At 35.8% G+C, this 27,206-nt stretch overlaps 3 protein-coding genes across 3 annotated transcripts; all 3 read left to right on the top strand.

Annotated features, from left to right (window-relative positions):
* Nucleotides 1-2,518: 2,518 nt before the first annotated feature.
* Nucleotides 2,519-6,007, top strand: LOC148918141 (uncharacterized). The gene is made up of 3 exons (XM_089050496.1): nt 2,519-2,807; nt 5,194-5,667; nt 5,853-6,007. Exons 1-3 carry the CDS (start codon nt 2,519-2,521, stop codon nt 6,005-6,007), a joined length of 918 nt encoding a protein of 305 aa, XP_088906622.1.
* A 2,769-nt stretch (nt 6,008-8,776) lies between these two features.
* Nucleotides 8,777-13,657, top strand: LOC148918140 (uncharacterized). The gene is made up of 7 exons (XM_089051416.1): nt 8,777-9,235; nt 10,565-11,074; nt 11,191-11,343; nt 11,799-11,906; nt 12,088-12,162; nt 12,259-12,689; nt 12,908-13,657. The coding sequence occupies exons 1-7, from the start codon at nt 8,788-8,790 to the stop codon at nt 13,517-13,519; spliced, it is 2,337 nt and encodes a 778-aa protein (XP_088907542.1). The 5' UTR covers nt 8,777-8,787; the 3' UTR covers nt 13,520-13,657.
* Nucleotides 13,658-17,646: 3,989 nt separating this feature from the next.
* Nucleotides 17,647-26,911, top strand: LOC103329708 (uncharacterized). Its single transcript, XM_089051434.1, has 8 exons — nt 17,647-18,082; nt 19,150-19,209; nt 19,380-19,883; nt 19,967-20,116; nt 23,246-23,347; nt 25,442-25,489; nt 25,631-26,061; nt 26,177-26,911. The coding sequence occupies exons 1-8, from the start codon at nt 17,770-17,772 to the stop codon at nt 26,801-26,803; spliced, it is 2,235 nt and encodes a 744-aa protein (XP_088907560.1). The 5' UTR covers nt 17,647-17,769; the 3' UTR covers nt 26,804-26,911.
* Nucleotides 26,912-27,206: the final 295 nt, after the last annotated feature.

Raw genomic sequence — 27,206 nt, 5'->3', positions numbered from 1 at the left:
TTACAATGGATGAGAGGCAGGCACTACAATACAACTCCAACTTTAAAAGTCTTTGGCATCAAATTAATACAAGTGGGTATGCCTGAAGCCTGAAGCTCAACTGAAACACGTTGATTAGCTCCCCCATGTCCAACATTATTATTATATTTCCCGCCCGTTCATAAATAAATTATAAAACTCCCAACAATAATGGAAGTCTCTCATCATACAAAAAAATAAAAGATGGAAGTTCCTGCCACCGGAACTCTTGGCAAGGGCTGCAAGTTTTAAGGATTTAAATTAATTTACTCTTCCTTCCTAGTATACATGTGACATAATTGATACGAAGATGCAGCCAATTATATAATCAAGAGCTGCATATCCGATGGAAAATGGCTTGGAATATTGAGTGTGTCAAGTGAAACCGTGTTTGATCCTGATGTCATTTACTCATCTTGTTCCCATCACCATACGCTAGTCACAAATTCTTTTCAGTGACCACTCAAAACAAAATGGTTGGCCACTGATATGCATACATTGAGTCTCCACTCGCTTGGTCACTAACAAAATTGTTATCAATCATAAGAAATTTCAAGCTTCTTCTAGAAAGGGTGAAAATATTTTTTGATAACAAAAAGTACTTTTTGACAACTTAAAGCGCCTATATGGTAACGTTCACAAGAAAAGACACAAAAGTGTTTAGGTCACAAAAGCAATTTCTGGAGAAGCATTTGCAACTCATTTTCCATAAAACACTTGGATTCTTAAATTTTTATTTATTTATTTATCTTCTAATAAACTTGTTTTGTTATCTATTTGTTTTATTGTCAAGGAAAATAATAAAATTGTTGTCATTTGCCCGGGAAAAAAAATTATTGTTGTCATTTGTTTTTTTATGCATCCAGAAAAACAAAATTATTAACCTGAGCAAGTTGTAAACTCATGACGTTTCATTGCATCGTTCAAGCTTATTTCATGGATGGAGGCTAGGACCATGGGCGGAACCAAGGCAAGGGCTGACCTTGGCTGTAGCCCAGGGAAGGTTTGGATAAAAAATAAATTAAATATACATATATCATAATATTTTAACTAAAAACAAATAAATATATATACAATTTCAACACCAATAGGCGTAGTAAGAGGTCTTCCACATTTGTATTTGGTGTCAAAGTTTGTCCCAACATCAATTTTAAAAATTTTATATTAATTTGTCTCCAAAAGAGAAGCATTTTACTATAGAAAATGTAAGTGCAAAAAAAAATTATCATTTGATTTTAAGCTAATAACTTTAGCTAGTCCACCCATTGAAAAATTTCTGGTTCCGCCCTTGGCTAGGAACCCCTCCATCCTCCAAATTTGAGTTAATTAAAGTGAGATGATACTCACTTGTATTTAAATTGAATTTGATCAGCAAGTTTCATTCGCACACCTTCTTTTTTAAATACAACTTCCTAACAATAATCTTTTTGGCCTAACTCCCAAAAGTAATTCAAAGGAAACAAATTATGTCCTTTTGTTCCAAATAAATCCGATAATCCTTGTCAGCAGCCTCGCCGGCAGTTTGAAAATTCCACATAATCTTGAGAGGGCCAGACATAATTAAAGAATTCAGATAAAATCAGCATAATTAAAGACTTCGGATGAATTAAAAAAACAAAGGCACAAGTGAAGACTCATATTTTAGCCACAACATTGCGTAGGCAGTTTCTAGATGTCAAACTGTTAGATATGCACTTAGTGGAATTGGAAGTTTGGCTACTGTATTTGGATGCACTTAGTGGAATTTATAAGCTCCAACCTTTTGAAGATTTCGTCAATTCAGTTTGTGAGTATAGTTATACTTTTGTTTTTGCTTCACTATTGTATTTTGGTTGTTTTTATTTCTGTGTTTTTCCACACAAAACATGTATAAAGATATGGATCTTTTGAGTTACTAATCGTACATAGCACTCGTAGAAGGATTTTTAATTCATATTCTTCGTCTTTTCTTTTTCTTTTCTTTTGTTACGGTAGTGTTGTTTTTCTTCTTGAAAAAATTTGACTGATTTATTTGGTTTTTACAACATCTATCCTATTTAAATTAAATTAGATGGTTAATATTTCACCAACTTAAAGTTCTCACTCTATAATAGCACACACAATAGATTCTCGACATAAATGAAGTCACTTTGGATAACTTGACAGCCTAAGAGCATCCACAATGGGGAGGTGTATACGGGGGTATATGTTAAATATACACCCCGAGTCACCGGAATCGTCTCCAATGGAGAGATGTAAATGAATGTAAATATACATCATCACCATGGGGATATAAAATAAAATGTATATTTACATCCCTTGCAGGCGAGACCCACCCGAGAAAAGAGAAGAAAAATGAAGAAAAGTCAACATAAAATGTTGGGATCCACGGCTACACCCCCGAATTTACACCCCCTATTGGAGCAAAAAACATATTTACACCTCCCGGAGGTGTAAAGGGGATGTAAAAGTGGCTTTACACCCCCGAATTTACATCCACCCACTGTGGATGCTCTAATCAATGGCCACAGCTACACTAGTCCCTGTTTCAATTGTTCATGAAGTTCTTAACCAAGAAAACTATGAACAATGGAGTTCTCACGCTAAAGCCTACTTGTTGGCTAAAGATCTCTGTGACATTGTTGAATCTCCTACACAAGAAAATGGTGATGGAGTGGCATTGCATGCAATTCAGATTTCTTGCGAGACTGATATTTTCACTTTTATCAAGAACATCAACGATGCCAAAGATGCATGGGATACTTTGGCAGAAAAGTTCTGTTCGGAATTGAAAATTTTGGCTACGCCAGGTATTCTCTTTTGTCCCATAAAAGAAAGTAAATTTTTCCATGTGAAAATTAAAGGAAAGAAAAAAGGTAAATGAAATTGGCATTTCAAAAAAGTTATCATGTATTCGTTGATGGAGGACCATTTGTAGAGACAGGTGGCCAAACTACTCCAAATCCAATCACCGCTGCGTTTGGTTAATGGGAAAAGGGACTTGGGAATGATAAATTATTTGCTTTCCTGTGTGTCGCTGCCATATATTTGGATTGGCTTTGGTTGTGCCTCATTTCGGTTAAAAAGTTAGATCTAAACAATGTTGATCTAAACCCTACATTTTTTAACATCCTATAAATATTGAAAATGCAATCCCCTATCTTCTCTCTCTCTTTCTCTTTTGGCTAATAGACTTCTTGTTTTCTCTCTCTCTTTCTCCGCTAACTGACAACAGCAAGTTTCTCCTTCTTTTTCTTCTTCTTCTTTTTTTTTGGGTCAAATTCTCCTTTTATTGCCTACATTTTATATTATCTTGGGTGGGCAACTTGGCAACACTCATCCTCTCATTTGCTATATATATATATATATATATAATTATAGTTTTAATTTAAAACTGAGTATTCTAGGAATTAGGGATGAATTATAATTTTGGGATTTTGTTGAAATTAATTAGGGCTTTGATTAGGGATGAATTATTCTAGGGCTTTGATTTAGGATTTTGTTAAAATTGAATATTCTAGGATTTAATTATGGATGAATTATAATTTTTGGTTTTCAATTGTTAAGATGCTATTATGAAATTTTCTTTTATTTTTTTGTTGGATGAATTATATATAATGATAATGTATTTTAACCAATTTTTCAATTTTTTTATTTAGTACTTTCAATTCACACACCCATATTCTAGAATATTATTTATTTTCTAATCGGGAACACTAGTCCTCCCTCTGCCCGGCCTCCATCCCCGCCAGCTTCGAGAACGTCCAGGACTTGCCCGCTCACTCCTTCAAGCCCAAGATGTGCGCCCTGGGCCAACTCCACGATCCTCTCCTCTACTGGTTCAACTTCTATTATAAGCCTCTTGTCGCCACCATCTCCGACATATAATTGGGCTGGACCCACCGCCTCGCTACCCAGTTGGGTATTCAACAACTTGTCTTGTCCAGCGCTGGCGCCTTGGGCCTCTCCGTCATTCACTTGCTTTGGCACCACGTGCCCAAACAACGACACGACCACGCGGACAAAACCAAGTCCTTTCGTTTCCCCATATTCTGAATTCCCCAAAGTATTAAATTTCTTACAGCACCGTTGCATATTGTGGATGTTTTGTTCCAACCCGAGTGGGCAGTAAGGCGGCGCATTCTTTGGCCCAGGTAGGCATGCGGCTTCAACATCAGATGGTTTGGGAGGATATGGCACCTTTTGGGATTCTTCCACTGCTAGACAGGGATAGGGAGGTACTCTTTTTATGCATCCCTGTTTCATGACATATGAAAGGTAAATATGATGTAAAGGAAATTTTTGACGAAATCCTTAGTAGAAAAGAGCATCCAATTTTAAAACACATGCACAGAAAATTTGACAGAACATCCCCCCTCGCAGACACCACTACCCACCGCCCAGCCACCACACATCCCCTTCCCTGACCTCCCTCCAGAAACACCATGTCTACTGATCGCTCGCACAACCATCTTCCTGGAGCCCATCAAATCAAAGCCTACTGCTCCAAATCCCCAGACCTCCTTCATTGGGTAGTTTTCAATGGTGAGACTTACGGATTTTTGAATTACTATGATAATTAATGAATTAAAATAGATAATAAAATTAAATTATAAAATACGCTACATCATGTGATTTCAAATTATGGTACATCTCGCATTACTTCGAATTATTAATCTAAGAATTATTGATGGAAGATAGCACTACCCAAAGAATAATTGATGCACCTTATTAAAAAAAATTGATGCACTGCCAAGAATAATGCATGCACTACCAAGCTCAAGCGCGCGGTAATTAATAGCATTTATTTCTGTATCTGAGATTTTATGTTCAATTCCCCTCCTTCAATATCGTTTTTATAAAAATAACAAAATAAATAAAGGCTTTCGTGTATCAGAAATCACAAAAATTTGGTAAATATTAACATCAAGCATTCCACTTTTCACATGAGGAATCTGAACTTCACATCAACCACACCCTAATCAGTGGTGATGCTGGTGTAGAGGAAGACTCTACAATCGAAGTTCGAGTTGAAGGTATTGTGTCTTAATTCTCATAGAGACTTCTAGTCAATATTAGTTAAAAGAAACACTATTTGGCCTTTCATTTTATTTTATTTTTACAATTCATAGTTTAACACATATGTTCAATCCAAATCAAAATGTTTCTGTAATATTAAATCGTAAACTTTCGTAGGACCTGAAGGCGGTGCCAATGACTTGTACATGCCTTTCTTCCAAACTTTGTTAGACAATGATTGGGATGCTGCCATGGAGTATCTTAGGCAACATCCTGAGAAACTAAATGCGACCTTTGAACAATTCGACAATGGGACAGCTCTTCACTTCGTAGTCTCAAACGGGAGGTTTGAAATTGCAAAAGAGTTGGTGCAGCTAATGAGCGAGGAAGACTTAGAAATACTAGACTCTATTGGTCGAACAGCTCTACATTTAGCTGTATTACATCGAGGAGATTCCCATGAAATAGTTAAGTGCATGGTTGAAAAGAACAAGAAATTACTTAGCATTCGTTTTAGCAATGATGAAATTGCAATTCCATTTGTCTTGGCGACTATAGAAGGAAGGGTAGCAATGTCTCAGTATCTCTATTCTGCCTCTCCACTGGAAACTCTGGAGGACCTATGCCGGTGTAGTTATGTCCGCGTGTGTGGTGAAAAGCCGATTTGGTAGGTATAAATAACCTTGTGTTTGTGCTGCACTTAAGCTCTCCTCTTTACCCAAAACCAAAGCAATTATTAAATAATTAATTACTAGCGGTGACTTCAATATGTTCCCGTACAATTTATTATATTTTTTCCGCATAATTATATTTTTTTTTTTCACTCCGCTATACAGATATTCTTTTGGATTTAGTTCAGCGTCATCCAAAGGCGGCTTTTACTGAAAACAGATCTAAAGTAAGCCCTTTTTCGCTTTTGGCTGGTATGCCTTCTTTTTTCTTAAGTGCAAGCAAGCTCAAATTCTGGGAGCGATGGATTTATGACAGTTAGTAATAAGAAAGCTCAAATTCTTTCTTACGTTTTCTAATAAGATTTACTCTCTTATCAGCTCTTCCACTTCTTTTACGGGAAGGTCTATATTCTTTTTCTCTCCACTCGTGTTTTACTGGCATATCTATATGTGTGTTTTTTTTTCTTAAGTAACCCAAACAAATTTCTTTGGACTTCTGTGATTGTGGGATCATTGTAATAATACACTAAACCGAAGAAAAACAAACTCTAATAGATCAAAAGACATATATTGACTCTGACATGATTATTGTTCCCAAAGTATCCAAATTTGTTCTACTTCAGATCTTCATAAGAGTGTCAATTTTATTGTGTCGTGTTTTTATCTTAATAGGTATGCATGTACCACCTACTCCTACTATCGATACTGAAAAAGAACCTACTATCGATGCCTTTAACGATGGTCGTACTAATGCTCAAAAACTAGAAGGCGATCAAGCTAATCAAAGGCATCTCATTTGCCTCATTTGCACACGTACGTTGTCAGGAGTGCCATTTGGTTATTGTTAACGACATCAAAATTTTAACACCTAGAAAGCACCGTGTTTCAACTTGCCGTTGAGCACGAAAAAACTTTTAGCCTCATATATAAGTTTGATAAACATGACCAACAAGAAATACTAGGTAAAAAAGATAATTGTGAAAATAATAATGTGCTGCATTTGGTGGGAAATTTTTCTCAGCACACACAGATTAATCATATTCGAGGTGCAGCTTTACAGATGCAGAGAGAACGACAATGGTTCAAGGTTAGAAATTTTCCGCATATGTATATACGTACCTACATATTACCCTATGTGCTAACCTAATGATAAAAACTCACATTTTCTGCTTTAAGGTTATTTTTGGCGATAAGGTTTCTAAGACTCTTTATTACTTTAGTGGGTATGCAAGTTTTGGTTTCTTCTTTTAGATGTGCTTGTAGTATTATAATTTTGGTATTCTATTACTCTTTTACTTGACTATAATTAGGAAGGTAGCAAGTTTAGGTTATGACTATAGGGATAGAATATGTTGATGCTCAAAATGGTTAGGCCAAGATTGAGTCCAACTTAGTGATGAGGTGTAATGGATGATGAATGAAGGTGAGGACCTTAAGCATGTTTGTAAAGACTTGGGCAAGCGATAAATGTAAAGAATACAAGATATACGTGGTTCACCCTTAATGAATGGGCTACGTTCACGGAGAATTATGTTCTCATTATAATAGTGTATGATTACATTTGTACATGGCGTTGGACCCGAATATAAAGATGACAAGTGAGATGCCCAGGCTAAGGATCTAGAAGAGAGTCCCCGGCCCTAGAGTCTAGCTCTGAGACCCGGATCCTCTTCTAAGTGGAGAGAGGAAATCCCCTTTTCACATGGATACTATTCCCCATTTATAGGGAGGTGAAAGTGGGAGGTTTGTGTAGATTTCCGATGTGGGACTTTGCGCAAGTCGCCGTGGTGTTGACACGTGTCTTGTAGAGTAGGTTTGGCAATTTGGGAGCTTCGGCAGTCGGGAGCTTGTTTTCCTTCGGCATGGAAGAAAGCGTGTGTGCCTTTGGTGCTAGTCGCTTTGAGGCTGGATATGCTCGGTTGATTATGGTGTAAACAGAATACCTAAGGGCACCTAAGGGTAGAACATAGTAAAACAAAAAACAAGAAACAAAAACAAAATTACACGCCCACATCATTAGTTTCTTCACTCAATAAAAAAATTCATATTGTGGGAGACCGCATCTCGAGTGGCTAGTAACAATAAATTTATATAGGAGTCCATTGTATGATAGGTCCAAGAAGTGCTTAGTGCCTTATAACCTTTTCAACACTATTTTAAAACTTGCCTCTGTTTTGGCAAAATGGGAAAACCCGAATTTGAAGAAGAAATCAATCATAAGCTGTTTTTATTTAGTTACTGTCACTAACATCCTACGTAGCTCAGATGCGTTTGGTTACCAGAATCTCAAAGCGCAAATGTTCAATGATTTGTAAGAATTCTAAGTTTTTGCGGGATGAACTGCAGGAGTTGGAGAGTATTGTAGATCCTGTACATCGTGAAACTAAAAATCTGATAGATCGCATGACACCAAGGGCCCTATTTACCAAGAAGCACAAGGAATTGGTGAAAGAGGGCGAAAAGTCAATGAAAGAAACAGCAAGGAGGAAACCGAAGGTGCCGAAAGCATGTGCAGCTCCATTTCCCTCCTCTTTTTCGGCCGCACATCTTGACTCCTCCAACACATACAACCTGTAAAATTGGCTGTAAATGAAACAAGATGATTCACACTTGTATTTCAATTGAATTTGAGCAACATGCGCAACATTTTTATATTTCTTTACTGTTTGACACTAAAAAAAAATTATTTTTGATGCGCACATCTTCGTTTTTTATACAACTTGCCAACAATAATCTGAGTCCATTACTAAACAATTGATGGTATAATAATAATAATATATAGATGCTTTATAAATGTTTTGTTCCTAAACTGATAGTTTAGTACCTCTTAATGAGGCAACACTCGTTGAACCTAATATACCTCTTCGTGAGATAACAGGTGTTGAACTTAATACCTTACTGAGATAATACTTGGGGTCGGTCTTTTTTAATTGCCAAGTCTTTTTCCAAGTCTTTTGCCAAAGTCTTTTTTAATTGGTGATTTGTTAGCTTCTTTTTGGTCTTCGCTGATTTGTTATCTATAAATCAGAAGTGAGTTGGCCTATATCCATGTGCACATGGTGGGAATTTACAAGCTCGCTTCTAGCTCCGCAGATTGAACATGGCAGCTACGGTTTCCCCGATTGCTAATCTTAAACTTCTTAACCGTCGTAACTATGAATATTGGAGTCTCCGGGTGAAAGTGTACCTGTTAGCTGAAGATGTTTGGGACCTTGTGGAAGCAACCACTGAACCACCTAAACCAGAAGATGGTGAGGTTGCGTTTAAGGCTTGGAGGAAGAATAATGCCAAGGCTTTACTTGCAATCCAGACGTGTTGCGGGGATGATACTTATCCTATAATCGAGGGCATTACCGAAGCCAAAGCTGCCTGGGATGCTTTGGCTGAAGAGCTAAAGCCTTCTGATTCTAATAAAGAGTTAAAGCCTTCTGATTCTGAAGAGCTAAAGCCTTCTGATTCTGATGAAGAGGTAAAGCCTTCTGATTCTGATGAAGAGCTAATGCCTTCTGATTCTGATGAAGAGCTAAAGCCTTCTGATTCTGAAGAAGGTATACTCATACTGGACTTCATATTTTCTTTTTCATGCATGGTGTCAAGGTTGAAAGATTTAATTTTTTTATTTTATATTTATTTTATATAAATATATTTATATGTTACCCTCCTACGTATAAAAATAAAATCATGGCTCCGCAGCTGATGATTGTTTTGGGTCTCATCCTCAAAATTTCATAATGCCCGTTTAACTCTCCAGCAGCAATTAATTTTATGGACTCCTTAATTACTGCATGTCTATTGCTGGTTTTATTTCTATGGTGGGTTTTTTCAGTTTTGAATTTTGAGGTTTGTTTGTTTGATTCTTTTCTTCTTTTATTTTCTGTTGCCTTCTGTTCTTCTCTTATTTTTGTTTACTAGTTTTCATTCTCTAGTCAACCGTGCTCACAAAATAAGTATAATAATATATAATATTGCGCAATATTTGTTTAATTTTAATTTTTTGGGTGTAGCATTCTTTTTCTTTTTAGTTTGAGAATATATATCCGGGTATTAAAGGGAGGTGATTTCCCCACTCTCATTTTCTCCACTTACACTTCTTTTTACTTTTTAATACTTTTTAATCAATATTGTTCTTTTTTATTCTTTCTCTTTCTTATTCTACCTTTACCCTACATTAAGGTTTTGATAACTGGAATTAAGAAAAATTAATAGAAAATAAAACAAAAAAAGAAAAGAAAAAGGAAAATGGATAGAAATGTGAGTATTTGTACGCCAAATTCTTAGTTTTTTTTAACCAAGTATGTGAGTACTATTTATCTTTGTTGTAGTTAATAGATAATAATTTTTCTGGGCTAACATATAAATATGGTAGCAGAACTAAAGAATGCTACTAACCAAACTATCATTAGGAGCTTAGATATGCAGAGAGCAAAGTATGCATGATAGTCTCATATTTTTATTCTTTCATAATATTAGTAAGTGATTGTACATGTTTATTAAAGAGAATTGTAGGGTAAATGTAGAATAGGAAAGAGAAAGAACAAAAAAGAATAAAATTGATTAAAAAGTATTAAAAAGCAAAAGGGACTGAAAATCAGCTCCCTTAATTTACTAGGGTGGTGTTTTCATTTATTCTTGTCAAGTTTATTTGTTATTATATATATATATATATATATATATATATATCTCTTTGGCAAAATAAGGAATGATAAAGTAAGACAGACGTACCACAGGTACGCAAGTAAAGTCTAGCTGTGAAACTGATGCCACATATACGCATATATCTCTTTGGCAAAATAAGGAATGATAAATGAAAGACAACGGGAAAGGGGTCTTTTTAATTTAAACAGGATGTCATAATTTTTATTTTTATGTTTGCTAAGAAACAGGGCATGATAATAATGATGAGAGCGATGTGAAGTATGCTCCTTTGTACGATAGTTTGAAGCGTGGTGATTGGAATGCTGCAAAGGAGTTTATTGATCGACACCCCGAGGCACTAACACATAGAGGTTCATCAAGCGGTGGGACAGCTCTTCACGAGGCAATCGAGAGGATGCACTTGGACATTGTGGAAGAGTTGTTAAAGCTGATGACAGAAAGGGACTTGGAAATTGAAGATGCCCTTGGTATCACAGCTTTTTTCTATGCCTTGCGTAAAGGAATTGCTCCAACAGTTGCCAGCATGGTTAGAAAGAACGAGCGTTTAGTTACCATGCGTTTTACTAATGCAAAAGATAGGACTCCAGTTGTATTCGCTTGTGCTTTGGGCCACTGGGAAATAGCTCGCTTTCTCTATTCTCGCACTCCAATCCATGTTTTGACTCAAGACAATAACGGCCGCGATGGTGCTCAACTTATTTCCTATTGCTTTGTCCACAGAAATAAATTTGGTAATTTTGACATCATTTTCAAATATACATATACATATATATATATATATATAAATAACCAATTATAGTATATGTTGATTTGTGGTTGCTTATATGATGAACCAACTATACTATAGATATTGGATGGGATTTACTTCAGAAGTACCCAAAATTGGCCCTTACTGAAAGCTACTCGCTGGGGCACTCCCCTCTAAATGTACTGGCTGGTTTTCGTTCCGCATTTCCAAGTGGGGTTCCCCTAAGATTTTGGCAACGCTGGATTTATAACAGTTAGTATTTTGTATTCTCTTCTATCTTCTCTCTTCTCTCTTCTCTCGTCTCTTCGTAGTATCAAACTAAATTTTTCATGTTAAAGTTATATATAAAGTGAGATGTCCCAACTAAATATATATGCCTGATTTGATTTCTTTTGTACTGCAAGGATAATCGAATTGAGACTGAAAAAAAAATAGATATTAATTACATTAATACGAAATGAACTTCACAAGAGCTCTTTATTTTTTTCCGTTTCCTTCTGATTTGATTTATTATGTATATATTAAGAAGTGCAAGTGCATATTCATTATTAGCTTTCATTGTTCACAAGACAGTGTCTGAATTCATACACACACACACACACACACATATATATATATATATATATATCATTATATGGAAATAGAATAATACTACTTCAAACAAAGTAGGAAAATGTATTGATTGGATTGTGTTGCTTTCTCTTTAGATATACACGGACAACAACCTCAACCTGCTCCTATCAACCCTGATGTTTGTGTAAATTTGGAAGAACTAGAAGCTGACAAAAGAAATAGAAGAGATCTCATTTCCTCAGGTATTTCTTGGTGTTCAATATTGCATCCTCTGTTATATTTTCTATAAAGTAATGGAAAAAAAAACACATGTAATATTTTATATATATAACGTATCCTTCTAAGGCAAAGCTTGATGGTATTCATGTACACTGTGTTCAAAATGTTCATCTATAAATATCTTTCCTTTTTGTTTTTGTTTAGCCAACATCTACGGATTTCGCAATGCAGTTACGGGTTTCTTCCAAGGAGTTGCTAAGAATCTTCTCAAACTGTTAGGTACACTAGCTACATCCATCCACATTATTGATTCTTGGTTTAATTCACACTTTTGTAATACGTTGTAGATTAATATTGTTTTCACTATTAATCTAGGAATCCATGACTTGCATGAAATGAGATTGCACCATGACCGAATTCTTCAAATTCTACCACTCGTGTGTGACGTGGCAAAATGTACAAATCTTGACACGAAGCAAACTGCCTTCGTGAAAAAGGCAATCCTCCGAGCTGTAGAACGAGGACAAGTGGAGTTTATTAAGGAGATGTGTAAGGTGAATCCAAGATTCACACTAGTGAAGTTGGATGAAAGAGGCAAATCACTGTTTCATTACGCCGTTGAATGTGGTCAAGAAAAAGTTTTTAATCTTATATATGGGCTCAGTGAATATGATAGGAATGCTATCTTAGCGACTGCAGATGTGTCTAACAATACTATCCTACATGCAGCAGGGATTTTATCTGCCCATCTTAATCATATTCAAGGTGCAGCTTTGCAAATGCAAAGAGAGCTACAATGGTTTAAGGTCAGATTTTCTCATTTTATTACATAAATGTAACCTTAGACAATTACTTTGTTACATATCCCTGTAAATATTTCAAAAAGGTCTCGATGTTATTAGGAGTGGAACCATTTATTATATGGAACTTTCTATTTTGTTAGGTTTCCGATGTGGGACTCGTATATTCTTCAACAATCCCTATAGGCTATATATGTAATGTGAGTTTTCTTAATGAAATGTAGGAGGTGGCGCGTATTATACCCCCCCAGTACTTGGAAGTAAGAAATAAGACCGAGCAAATAACAGCACGAGAACTATTCACCAAGAACCACAAAGAATTGGTGAAGGAAGGAGAAGAGTCAATGAAAGGGACAGCAACTTCTTGCACAGTCGTAGGTGCCCTCATTGTTACCATTATGTTTGCTGCTGCATTTACAGTTCCTGGTGGAAACAATCAAGATACAGGTTTTCCCATCTTCTTAAGAAAGAAGTTCTTTAGGGTTTTTCTAATTTCAGATTCTATATCACTCTTTTCTTCGACAACATCAGTGATGATATTCTTGGGAATTCTCACATCACGTTATGCAGAAGACGATTTCCTCAAGTCTTTGCCCACAAAAATGCTATTAGGCCTTTTCACCCTTTTTTTATCTATCGCCGCCATGATGGTTGCTTTTTCTTCTACTCTTTTTATTATGCTTGAGGGAGAATCATGGGTATCTATTCCAATCAGTTTGCTTGCCGGCGTTCCAATCGCCTCGTTTGTGTGGATGCAATTCCCCCTCTTTCTTGACATTTTCATGTTTACCTATGGAAGAGGAATATTTGACAGGAAATGCAGAGCCTGGGAGTAAAATCTTGATTATGTGGTGTGATGTTTGTCTTCTGATGTCATGTGATGTTCGTCTTTGGCTTTGTCAATGTACTTGTGTGTTTCTTTTTATATATATTTCGTTCAAATAAAACCACCCTTATAATTAACTTTGTTTGATGCATACATTTTTGTTTGAATGCTTTATGAATTATGTAAAGAAAAGACAATATATCCTTCTGATTTCTAATGAAATGTTTCGTTTGGCTTTACCTAAGGTTCATAAATCTTCTGATTTCTAATGAAAGACTAGCAGCAATGAGGTTCAAGATTGTTGTATCCATAGCTTCCCATTTCTTAAAATCACCATTATTAGAATCAATAGGAGCCACAACAATACCATCAAGAAATCCAGATAGGCGATGAACTTTGGGAAATTTTTCCACTTGATAGCTCGTTGAACGTAATTAGTCTCATCAAGTTTCAGCGTAATGAAATCGCATGCATTATGAAGCAAATCCAACGGAGTGGGCTTTGTGGGTTTTCCATTGAATTCATGAACATAGTACAAACGAGTGGGCTTTGTGGGTCTTCCCCATTTTAAGCAAAATTAGGGTTTGCATAGTAAAATACAGAGATTGAAATTGAGTTGCAGAAAAGGAACAAAGCAACCACAAGCAAGAATTCTAAGAGAACGAAGAACAAGATGCGAAAATCTAGAAAATAGAGATGAGTCAACACAGAAGCCTTTGAAGAAAGCAAAATCTCAAGCTCGAAGAACAGACAGATTCGAATACCGAAGAATGAAGCAAAGCAAGGATCGCCGATGATAATCAGAGGCACTCCTCTGACACCATGATAGCTTCCTTAAGAGACTCCATGTGGATGATTCAATTAAGCTTTACAAAACTCCCCACGTGAACAATACACGTGGCACAAGACTAAGGCTTCAATCTGGTGCTTTAGTATGTACACTAACATACAACCTGTAAATTTGGCTGTAACTGAAACAAGATGATTCACACTTATATTTCAATTGAATTTGAGTAACGTGCGCAGCATTTTTATATTTCATTTTTGTTTGACACTAAAAAATTTATTTTTGATGCGCACATCTTCGTTTTTTATGCAACTTGCCAACAATAATCTTTTAATTTCCAAGTCTTTTGTAATTGCCAAGTCTTTTTTAATTGCCAAGTCTTTTGCCAGAGTCTTTTTTAATTGGTGATTTGTTAGATTGTTTTTTGATCTTCGCTGATTTGTTCTCTATAAATGAGAAGTGAGTTTGCCTATATCCTTGAATGCCAAAGAGCATGCATAGTAGACTCCCCTTCCCCACCGCACCTGGAGAAAAGCGGAGAAGGAATCACTTTCTTCGTAAATAAGTTAACTACAGTTGGAAGAATTAGCTTTGATGTTTCTAGTTTCGTGGTATTGTGTCTATCTCTCTCCTCACTTGGAATTTCGACAAATTTTCAGCCCCTTAATCTCTCTCAGTCACTAAAAAAACAAATACACACAAGAGACACTTGGTTGCATGATGGTATATAATTTTGTGTCTATCTCTCTTTTAACTGATACCCAAGGTTTTTCTGAAAGCAAGCATGGTGAAATTGGTACTTAGGTGACGAGGGGTAAATTTAAAAGATATTCAACCAAGAACGCAACAAACTTTACACACTCTAAACCTTGACCAAATACTCTTATAACTAGTCAACTGTTAGATATGAATTATACCAAACAATAACATACACAAAGCATACCAAGATGTACCTACAAGCCTAGAGAATTACTAGTGACAACCTAGGCACTCAGAAGGACCCGTCAATCTAGACATCCCTTGTGCTAGTAACAACTATGGTGAAAGTGTATGAAGACAGCATAATCAAGCAAACATCAAACAACATAAAAAGATGACTAGTCAACCGCAAGAACACAAACCCAGAATCATGCGATGACTAGTCAACTATCAAGAACAAAAACTCATAAAATTTACAGATATGAAAACCAGAAATTATTCACCCAGAAACCTATCATTGGGAAAAACTGGGGGTCATCAACCGACCAGACAATCCACTAAGTAGAAAAAGATTCTTACAAAGGAACACAAGCAAGCTCAAGAAAAACCTAGATCTATTTAGGAAGATAAGTTATACCTCCTTTGTGCAATCTTCTTCTCCAACTTAGCAAAGCTTGAAGCTCAGTTCTTCATGGCAATGACAGCTCCTTCTCCAGCTCATTCATCCCATGGCACCAGCTTGCAAGCTCTAACTCAAACAGAAACCAAAATTTGGATTCAAAGGAGAATGACCAATTTCTTCAAGAAACCATACTCTTGAAGAAATCAATCTTGAATCTGACCTCGAAATATATGAGAGAGTGTTTTAAGTAGCTAGATGCAGATTAATATTTCAAACGTAGTTTTTCAAAAAGAAATCAATTTGGAAAAACTCATAGATGAAAATAAGATGGTTCTCTCGAGGAAGAAGAAGCAAAAGATGGCAAGCCAAACTTTCTAAAACTTCCACGACACATAGCAGCTGAGAAATTTGTAGAAAAAGACAAAAAAAATGGTTAGGCCCCAGCTAGGAACAGTGAGCCGGAAATCCTAATTGAAACAAAGATTGACTAGTCATACGAAGGAAAGATGACTAGTCATAATCTTCAGAAATTTAGTGAATGCAATGTAGTGCAATACAGAATTTACCTTTGTCAAACACATCGTTTTCCATCAGAATGTAGCCAGATAAGAACACCTAGAGAAGTAATTCTTAATCTAAACTTAGAGCTTGGGAAATTACAATGATTGTCCTATTACAAAATTTTCAAGGGAAGCCAAAAGAAAAACTCAAAATGCATACATTAACACATGGGTTTCAAGGTTATGCGCATTATACGCATAAAATATTTCTTCCTAGGCCATATACGCATTATCTATCAAGGTGGCGGCCCTAAAATATTTTCTTGAAGACCCCACTTTCTACTCACCAAAGTTTGGAGTGCATTTAAAAAAGAGTTAAATACTTTTTGGTCAGCGGGTTCTACATGAAAATTCAATTTGATCATTAAATACAAAATTTAACCAAATTGATCACTGTGTTTTTCAAAGTTTATAATTTATAGATATTTTGTTATCTTCAATTCAATGAAGTTTTTATTTTTATTTTTTTAGGAAGCACATTTAGTCTTCTTCCTTTAACTCAACTAGTTAGGGTGTATTATGTTATTATGACAAATTGGGGGAAATCACGTGAAGAATATAATGAAATGTCTATAAATTGTAAACTTTGAAAAACACGGTGACTAATTTGGCTAAAAAAATTTCTCAATGACCAAAAAAAATTTAACCCTAAGAAATTACAGCTCTAAATACTAGAAAAACCGCACACTCTTGAATCTGAGTCCATTACTAAACAACTGATGGTATAATATAATAATATATAGATGCTTTATAAATGTTTTGTTTCTAAACTGATAGGAACTATATACGTTCTTAAGCTTAGTACCTCTTGATGAGGCAACGCTTGTGTTGAACCTAATGTACCTCTTCGTGAGATAACAGGTGTTGAACTTAATACCTTACTGAGATAATATTTGGGGTCCTTGATCGAGCTGGGCCGGTCCAAAAATTTTGGGTTCGCGCCGGGCTCGTGCCTGGCTTTACATATTTCTTTTATTTTTCAGGCCGAACCAACATACAACCTGTAAATTTGGCGTAACTGAAATAAGATGATTCACACTTGTACTTCAATCAAATTTGAGCAATATGCGCAACATTTTTTATATTTCTTTTTTGTTTGACCCAAAAAAAAAAACAAAAAAAAAATTGATGCGCACATCTTCGTTTTTTATACAACTTGCCAACAATAATCTTTTTGGCCGCCCAACAATAATCTAATGGAAACAAATTATTTCCTTTATTTTCATAATTTGGGAAGAAAAAAATTCGGCCCAATTCGAAATAGATCGGTCTTTTTTAATTGCAAAGTCTTTTTCCAGTCTTTTTTAATTGCCAAGTCTTTTTTAATTGCCAAGTCTTTTGCCAGTCTTTTTTAATTGGTGATCTGTTAGCTTCTTTTTGGTCTTTCGCTGATTGGTGATCTATAAGTCAGAAGTGAGTTTGCCTATATCTATGACTCTGTGCACATAGTGGGAATTTACAAGCTAGCTTCTACCTCGCCTTTTACAACTCAATCTGTGAGTGTGTTCGTTTAATTTTCTTTTTCTTGTTTGTTCTAACGTTTATGTTCTCGATTGACATAATACCACCATGGGTCAATTGGCAGATTGAACATGGCAGCTACAACTGTCACTAGTGCAATCCCTAATCCCCCAGTTCTTAACCAGTATAACTATCAAGATTGGAGTTTCCGGGTTAAACTCTACTTGTTAGCTGAAGATCTTTGGGACGTTGTGGAAGCCACCACTGAACCTCCTAAATCAGAAGATGGTGAAGCTGATTTTAAGGCTTGGAGGAAGAAAGATGCCAAGGCTTTAATTGTAATCCAGAATTATTGCGGGTCTGCTAATTACTCCTTAATCTGGGGCACTAAGACCGCCAAAGCTGCCTGGGATACTTTGGCCGAAAAGCTAAACCCAGTTCAAGGTACGTAGTCAAAACAAGCATGCATGTTTTACACCTAAATGACTCTGACAGAATGGTGGGCACATCTGTATATATGTATGGTTCGATCTAGGTTACTGTATTTTCTTTTTTTCTTTTTATGATGGTACAGCTGCAGTAGTAAACATTATTTGACTGTGCAAAAGGCTGAGTAAAACAATAGGTAGAATATTCATATTGTGGGTGCTTTACGCATTTGTAATTGAATTTTGAAGTGTTTACTTGTATATTTACGATTGCTAACAAATTTTTTCATTGAGTGTAGGACATATGTGGCATAAATTTCTCGCAAATATATAAAATGTTTTTATAAAAAAAAAAAAATTTTGAAATGGTTCATGAATTTATTCTCGAGTTCCATTTTGATTCTCTAACTAAATTTTTCAATCCATTGGTTCTCCAACTTTCTCTTTTGTGTTGAATTGGTCCCTCCATCAAATTTGTCGTCAAATTAAGGGTTAAAATTGTCAATTTATGTTATAATCTCCTCTCAAATGACCATTCCATCTTCGTAACAAACATTTCCCTCCATAAGACGTTTCTCTTATGGGATAGAGTTTCAATTTGGAGGAGAGAGTTATGGCTTATGGAGGGAAATGTTTGTTACAAAGTTAGGTTGGTTGATTTAGGAGATTAGTGCCCAAACTGATGGTTTTACCCCTCAATTTGATGGCAAATTTGATAAAACTTGACTGGTGGGACCAATTTGATATTAAAGAGAAAGTTGAAGGACCAATGGAGTGAGAACTTTAGTTGAAGGACTAAAATAAAACTCGTGCATAAATTCAGGGACCATTTCGGCCAAAGCCCCAGTGTAAAATAATGGTTTCCTTCATCAATTTATACCTCGAGGGGGCAAAATGAAAATAAAAGAATTTGGACCTTAATTAAAAATTCAATGGACTCGAACCAATATAGAAAAAGAAAATGGACTAAATCCAATACCACCTTAAGCTTTTGAGTTGGGACCTAGATGCCAATTGAGTGTCTATAGAATTACTCATTTTGACTTAATTAATTGATATTTTCTTATCATGTGTGCGATGCAGAGGAGTTGTTTCCGTTGGTGCCACGGGAAGACTTGAATATCAGTCCGACGTCGAATGATGGTATGTGATCTCTCGTAGACTTTTTTTTTTCTTGTTCTGTTTCCCTTCAATATCTAATCTTTAACTTATCCACTGACTGACAAGAATTTTCAAGAATTTTGTTTGAGTGAGTTGGACGCTGACAATTCTCAACAAATTTTAATTTATTAAAGCAATAAAAACTTTGGCAGGAAATGAGAGTAACACCAGCGTCTTCAATGAGTTCGCCCTCCATCAACCCTTCATTGATAGTGTGACAGAGGGTGATTGGGATTTAGCGAAGGAGTATCTTAGTCGAAATCCCGAAGCAATCAGAGAAAGAGGTTCAACATACGGTTTGACAGCTCTTCACATGGCAGTTGCGCTTGAAAATGTAAATATGGCGAAAGCGTTGGTGGAGTTGATGACGGAGGAAGACTTGGAAATACAGGACGCTAATGGTCTAACAGCTTTGACCCACGTTGTGAGTAGAGGAATCACACAATTGGCTAAGTGCATAATTGAAAAAAACAAGAAACTGCTTAGCCTTCCATCTCTTCCAGACAACTTTATTCCACTTGTCTGGGCTTATAGCATCGGCCATTGGGAATTGGCTCGCTACCTCTATTCTGTTACTCCACTCGAAGCTCTGTTGCAAGACGACGGCTGCGGTGGCTCTGAGATTGTTTCGGAGAGTTTTAGGGCCAAAAAATTAGGTATGTGTTTCCAATTTAACCTTTTGCCATATATTAAGATTCATTCGTTTTTCTTGTCACTCACTCCTCCTCTACCCTTTTAGATATTGCATTGGATTTAATTCGGCGTTGCCCAAACTTAGCCGTTGCTAAAAACTACTCTGGGTTGACCCCTTTGCAAATGTGCGCTAGTACGCGTTCTGGATTTTTAAATGGAATGCATCTCAAATTTTGGCAACAATGGATTTATGACTGTTAGTACTACATTCTCTCTACTATTTATTTAAGGCTTATATTACTGAAATGCTTCTGAAACTTCGATCAAATCTCATTTACATATCAAAGTTAAAGTGACCCACTTTCATCCCTTTAAATTTGATGACGTGGCATAGATATTTTTGTAATTTCATACACATGAATTATTAAACTAATTGAGTGGGTGAGATGGATAACACATGGAATTAAAACTTAATTAAAAATTCTTCATTGTTTAAATTAATTAAAGAATTTAAAATAAAAATATATAAAATAATAAAGTAACAAGAAAAATTAGAAAAAGTAACCAAAAAATTTCAAAAACAAACCCAGGCCATCTCATCCTCCCGACCCCATCCTAATTCCCTCTCCCCCATCTCATCCTTCAGACTCTCTCTCTTTGATTGCCTTCACCTGACGAATCTTTCATCTTTTCTTTACCCCTTCTTTATTTCTTTGGTTACAAACTTCTGTTATGGCTGCTGCTTTTATGTCCAGCAATCTCTCTATCAGCCTCTCTCTCTCTCTCTCTCTGCGCACAAAGAACACATATTCAGATCTGGGTTAGGGTTGTTGCTCTCTCTCTTCCCGTTTCGCACACAGAAGACAATGCCGTACGCAGACCCAGTTTACCGAAACAAATTCAGAGGAGTCCGCTAGTGGCCATGGGGTTGTTGGGTGGTGCAGTGGGTATCGTTGCTGGTGGTGGGTGGGGATGGGAGAAACACAGTGGGTATATGATTTTAAATTAAAATATCCAAGCCTGTTGGAGGTTGGGGGTGCTTGAGTGAAATACATGAGGATTGAGTTTATTTATAAATTTGATTTAAATTAAAATATCAACCTGAGAGAGAGAGAGAGAGAGAGAGAGAGAGAGAGAGAGGAAGGGATGAGGTTTGGGTGGTTTGGGAACTGATCTTCACTGTAATTTTGTTTTGCTTTTGCTCTCCTTCTCATTTTCAGAGAGATTAGAGATCAAATGATGATGGAAGGATGGGGTTGGTGGCTGGCGAGGATTGTGGAGGCTGGGGGAGTGATTGGGTGTTGGGTAGGGTTTTTAATTATTAGAATATATATCTTTTTTTAATTTTGTTACTTTTAATTATTAGAATATTTAATTATATGTTTATCTATGGGAGGTGGGCTCAACTTGCCATGTCATCCACTCAATTGGTGTAATGATTCATGTGTATGAAATTACAAAAACACTCATGTCAAGTCATCAAATTTAACAGAATTTTAGATGGAGTTGATGGCAGAAGGTAAAGTGGGTCACCAAACCTCGATCAAGGGATGAAAGTGAGCCTTTTTTTTGGGGGGTAAGGAGATAAATTGAGATTTGACCGAAGTTTCAGGGGCACTACAAGAAATAAGCCTTTTTTTAAAGTTATGTCCCATATTTTTTTTGGACTTCATATAATAATTTATTTTTTAGTCTAATTAAAATACGAAAGTAAAAACAGAAAATTAAAATCAACACCTCCTGTGGACTTTTCCCAACATCAGCCACCCACACTTTCCACCCTAGTCACCAAATTGATTTTCCCACCCAACCCCAGCAACACACCCCCATCGGTTTTGATCTCCCTAGCACCACCAAGCCCAATAGATCTCTATCTCTGTACCACTTGAGCCAACCTAACTTACCAGGCCCGGCCCTGATGCAGAGCGAGAAGGGCTATTGCCCTGGGCCCCATCTCAAGGAGGACCCCAAAATATTTATTTATTTTATTGTTCTTTTAAAAGTTGCTTCTAAAATAGTTTCTTACTAGTATATATAAGTATATATAAAGGTCTAGAGTATATATAAGAAGCTAATAACATCAAGATTTTTGAAGTTCCATCTTGCATTAATGGTTTCTCCTTGATTTTATTCAAACCAAATCTATGTTCAAGTCCTACTAGTTTTAAGAAATAAAACTTTTTTTTTTTAATGATGCTTGATGAGTGGATGTTCTTATTATAAATGTATCAAGTGGACTATCTTTGGAAAAAAAAAAAAGGGACTATAAATGACTTTGGAAGGACTAATTTGTGGTTTATATAATCAACATATGTTGTTCTAACCGTCTTTCTTCCTTTGGTGCATTTTACTACTTAAAATGTCATATTTTTCTTCCAATCTCTTTCTTTTTTTTTTTTCTTGTGTTCAATTATTGCTTTATATATAAAAAATTTAAACATTTCCACAAGTAAAATTAAATTTTTTTTAAGGCTTAAATTTTGTTACTAGTTGTAAAAGGTCTACATTCTATATACACACGTATAAATGAAAACAAAATTTTTACTTGTAAGTAGTCTTGCATTTATAGGGCCTTCTTTTTTACTTTGCCTTGGGCCACCAAAATCTTAGGGCGGCCCTAGCACTTAACCCCCACACCCAACTTTTTCCAACGCACACAGAACCTACACCCACGAACTCTCCAAGAATGCCACTAGTCCGTTGTGGCTGGTATCCACCTTTTGGATCAGAGCCCGCATCTAGTGATGACTGGGCTTCTACCCTAATGATTATAGCAAAAAGCCTAGCTGAAACACAACCCAAAGCCTAGTACATAAGTTTGAATTTTCATTTCTCTCCGGTGATAAAGAAATGATTGAACCTTCTATTTGAAGAAAGATAAATATTGTTAACTACTTGAATTATAAATCAATTACTTAAATTTCATTATGAAATGCTAAGAGGACCACATTATTGTACCACGATGTGTGGCACATATAAAAATGAAACCTCTACTTGTATCGGTACATCCTATTTCTATTAAAGAGGTAGTATACAATATAGTAAAAGATGTTCTCCTTCGTTTGAAGCACTTTGTGGTCAGGAGTAAGCCGAATTCCGAGAAGGGATTAATCCCACCATTCAGATGTGAGGACATCTCATAGTATTTACCAGAAAAAAAAAAAAAATAAGTTCTCCTAACATCACATATTTATTATTGTTGTGTATTAAAGAGGTATGTAAAAATAATGTGTTCTTATACCATCACTCATTCATTATTTTTGTATATGCACATGAACTTCCATGTTCACGACACAAAAATCACTATATAGGGGAAGGCTCTTACATCAAAAGGAAACATTTAACATATTGATTAGGATTTGTTCTTGTGTTGATAACCTGATAGGTATACACGTACGACCTCATTCAGCAGTTTATGATATTTGCATAAATCTTGAAAATGTCGAAGATGGCCCAATTAGTAAAAGGGATCTCATAGTTCGCTCAGGTATGATATATATGAAAAGTGGCATTACGACTTTTATTGGTCTTTTTTTATATATTTTTTATTTTAATTTCTAGCTTGAATAAGCCAGTTTTGATTGTTTTGAAGACCAACATTGAGGTTAAAACTTAACATTGTGATCAAAGTATCACATGGTTTATTTATTAAAATTAAACCTACTAAGCACTTAACATATGTGGGTTAGTTTAGTTGACTAGGCAATGTACCTTTCTCCTTATACCTAAGTTTGTGTTCCTCCCCAAACGTTAGAGTAGTTTAAAATAGCATATTGTCAACAAAAAATTAACTAATGAATACCTATTTGTCATCATAAATATCATACACATTAATAAGAACATGGCAATATTAGGTATGCCACATTTGTATACCACCTTGTGTACCACCTCTCTAAGAGCACTTCCACCCTTATGGGCAAAGGTAAGGCAAGGAGCTGTCACTATTCATGTGAATAGTGGCAGCCTTTGCAATTTTGTTTCACCCCTATGGACTAGGCAAGGGCAAATACTATTCACATGAGAATATGAGGAGATGAATTTTTATAGAGTTTTTGGTGTGGGAAGTAAAGAATATGGCTAGGTATTTATAAATAAAAAATTCGGAAAATTTTGGTTTTTTTATTATTTTTTCCAATTTGTTTTTTGTTGTCGACGCAAGATTTTGTCATTTTGCCTGCAGCAGCTCAGCTAAACTTGCTGTGGCTTGCTCGTGGGACCCACCCATTGCCTGGGCTGGACTTGGCACGGTGGAGTTGGATTCTTGCCCTTGGGCCCCCTCTTGCCCTGCTGGCCTTGCACACTGGAGATGCTCTAATAGGGATGGAGTCCAATAATACAATGTGGTCCACTAATAAATGTGGTACACAAAGTAGTATATAAATGGATAATAGGCATACCACATCTTTATACTATATTGTGTACCACCTCTCTAATAGGAGTGGAGTCCACCAATACAATGGAGTCCCCTATTAGAGATGTGATACACAATTTGATATAAAAATGTGATAAACCTAGTATTTTCCTATATAAATATAGTATGACTAGCAATTTTTTTTTAAATTTAGGTTTTAGTCAAAAAAAAAATGGGTTTTCAAAAAGACAAAATCTCAACTTTCAAATCAAAGACATGGTAAATGATTCCTTAGCCAAAAATAAATAAGTGTCTATTTTGGCCAAAACCAAACTCCCTTTTTTTTTTTTGGTTAAAAATGTGGGGCCACCCAAAACCAAACAATTACATAGGGATTATTAACCTGGGACTAGTGGTACTGCTAGCATTTTTCATAAGAACAAGAGAGAGAATTATGAGGGTGTGGGATAACATGTTTTGACGTGGCCCACTAACTGCTCCTCGTATATGTGAAAAATTTAATATTGTCAGCATATAAGAGTTTTTCTTCTTCAGAATGAAAATGAATGAAACCAGAGCGTTTAAATACATAAGTATTTGAGGAACATCCTCTATAAAAGCCATTTGTATAGTCAGATTTATTAAAATCTCGATACACTGATTAAATAAAACATATTTTAAATAGAGAGATTTATTATTATACCCAAACATATGTACATGTCCAAGTACTAACGTGCTACTGCGGAATATAATACTGGCCAATGACACTGAGAACATACAACATAGTGTATGGCCTTGTTCACCATGACCATATTATACATAAAACGACTGACTATACTAGCGCAGGAACTTTGAGGCATGTGCTTCCCCAATTTGCATGTCTGTGGTCATATTTGTGGCGAGAAGTTTAAATATTTTGTCAAAGAAGAAAAAGTTGTATGTATATAATATATATATATATATATATTTGAAGCATGTACACCGTCATTTCACTGTTATAAATTCATTCTAATTTAGGTATAAGAGGCGGGTTTATTGTCCTGATCAAGTGGCATTTCTCACATCTATATGTTGAATTTAAATTTTAAAATCAATGATTGTACATGTATTAAAATTTGAATGAAAATTTGAATGAATTCATAACATTAAAATGACATTGTACATTACTATCACACACAAAATTTGTGATTAAAATATTCTCTAATGCAAACATATTTCGATTTGCAATAGGTATGGGTATACTGCGAGGACTTGTTCCAAATCCCCGTAAACTTTTTGGTACGTAATGTTAAATATCCACACTTTGTTAATCTTTTACTTCGATTTTCAGTACATATAATTATTCATTATCTTAAATCTTATTTTGGTCATATTCTTTTTCACTTAGTAATTAATATTGTTTTATTTATGTCATCCAAGGAATTAATCACATATATAAGATGAAATGGACCCACGAAAGAACATCTGAAATTCTACATTCCATGTGCGAAGTGATAGAGGGTAAAAGTGTTAAACAACTGCGAGGAAGTGTCGTGGAAGCAGCAATCTTCGAAGCCATTAAACAAGGGCATGTTGAGTTTGTTCGTGAGATGTTTCTAGCAAACCAAGCAGCGAGTGGGCTCAGTGGTGAAAATGGGAAGAGCATGCTTCAGTTTGCCATTGAATGTCGTCAAGAAAAAGTCTATTTCTTTTTATATAAATTTACCGGAGTAGTGCCTAATTGGTTAACGAGTATAGACCATTTTGGCAATACGTTGCTACATGCAGCAGCGAGTTTATCCCCAATTGCACAGCTTAATCATATCCAAGGTGCGGCTTTGCAACTGCAGAGAGAATTACAATGGTTCAAGGTCAGAATTTCTCTACACATTTCGAGGATTAGAACATATTCTTTTCCTCTTTTTTTTTGGTCAAAAGCATATATTCGAGGATTAGAAAATCAGTAATTGCTTCAACGAAATGCAGGAGATTGAAAAAATTGTACCTCCCAAGATTCTTGAGGTTGTAAATATTACAGATGGCATGACAGCACGTGATTTATTTACTAAGAACCACAAAGAGTTGGCGAAAGAAGGAGAAAGATCAATGAAAGAGACAGCAACTTCTTGTACGGTTGTAGGTGCGCTTATCATTACCATCATGTTTACTGCAGCATTCACAGTTCCAGGTGGAAACAACGGAAATACAGGCATGCCCTTGTTCTTAGATAAAAGGTTGTTTCAGGTCTTTATAGTTTCTGATGCCCTATCACTCTTCTCTTCCACGACTTCTGTAATGACATTTTTGGGAGTCCTCACCTCACGCTATGCCGAAGCTGATTTCCTTAAATCATTGCCAACGAAAATGATTATAGGCCTTTTCACCCTCTTTTTCTCCATAGCCACCATGATGATTGCGTTTGTTTCTACCCTTTTTATTATGTTGGGTGAAAATTCATGGATTGTGATTCCAATCATTTTACTTGCTAGTGCTCCAGTCGTCTCCTTTGCATGGATGCAATTTCCCCTCCTTGTTGACATCTTCATTTCTACTTATGGAGTAGGAATATTTGCCAAAAGAGGCAAACCTTTGGCAGCAACAGACTCCTTTTGACATGAATCGATCTGTCTGATTGTAAGGGAAGGACTTGTATCATTATCTCAATTTCAATTCAAACATGGATTATTCACATTTGGATTTTGCATTTTTGCTGATATTTGTTTCTATCAATTTTAATAAAGTTTTAAGGACTTGTGCAAAGAAATAAATGATGTATGTATGTAACATCCCACATCGACCAATGGAGAGGGGGTAATGTGTCTTATATGTACATGCTCACCTCCATCTAACACAAAATCTTTTGAGAGCTCACTGGCTTCGGAGTCATAGGAACTCCGAAGTTAAGCAAGTTTGGGCTAGAGCAATCCCAAGATGGTGACCCACTGGGAAGTGCTCGTGAGTTCCCATAAACAAAACCGTGATCCCAACATATCCATATCTTATAATCCAAATCCAT

Source organism: Prunus mume, linkage group LG4 (genome assembly GCF_029339155.1).
Source record: "Prunus mume cultivar Tortuosa linkage group LG4, ASM2933915v1, whole genome shotgun sequence".
NCBI lineage: Eukaryota > Viridiplantae > Streptophyta > Magnoliopsida > Rosales > Rosaceae > Prunus > Prunus mume.
The sequence above is the reverse complement of the archived record's forward strand: the minus strand, read 5'-3'. Positions and strand labels throughout refer to the sequence as shown.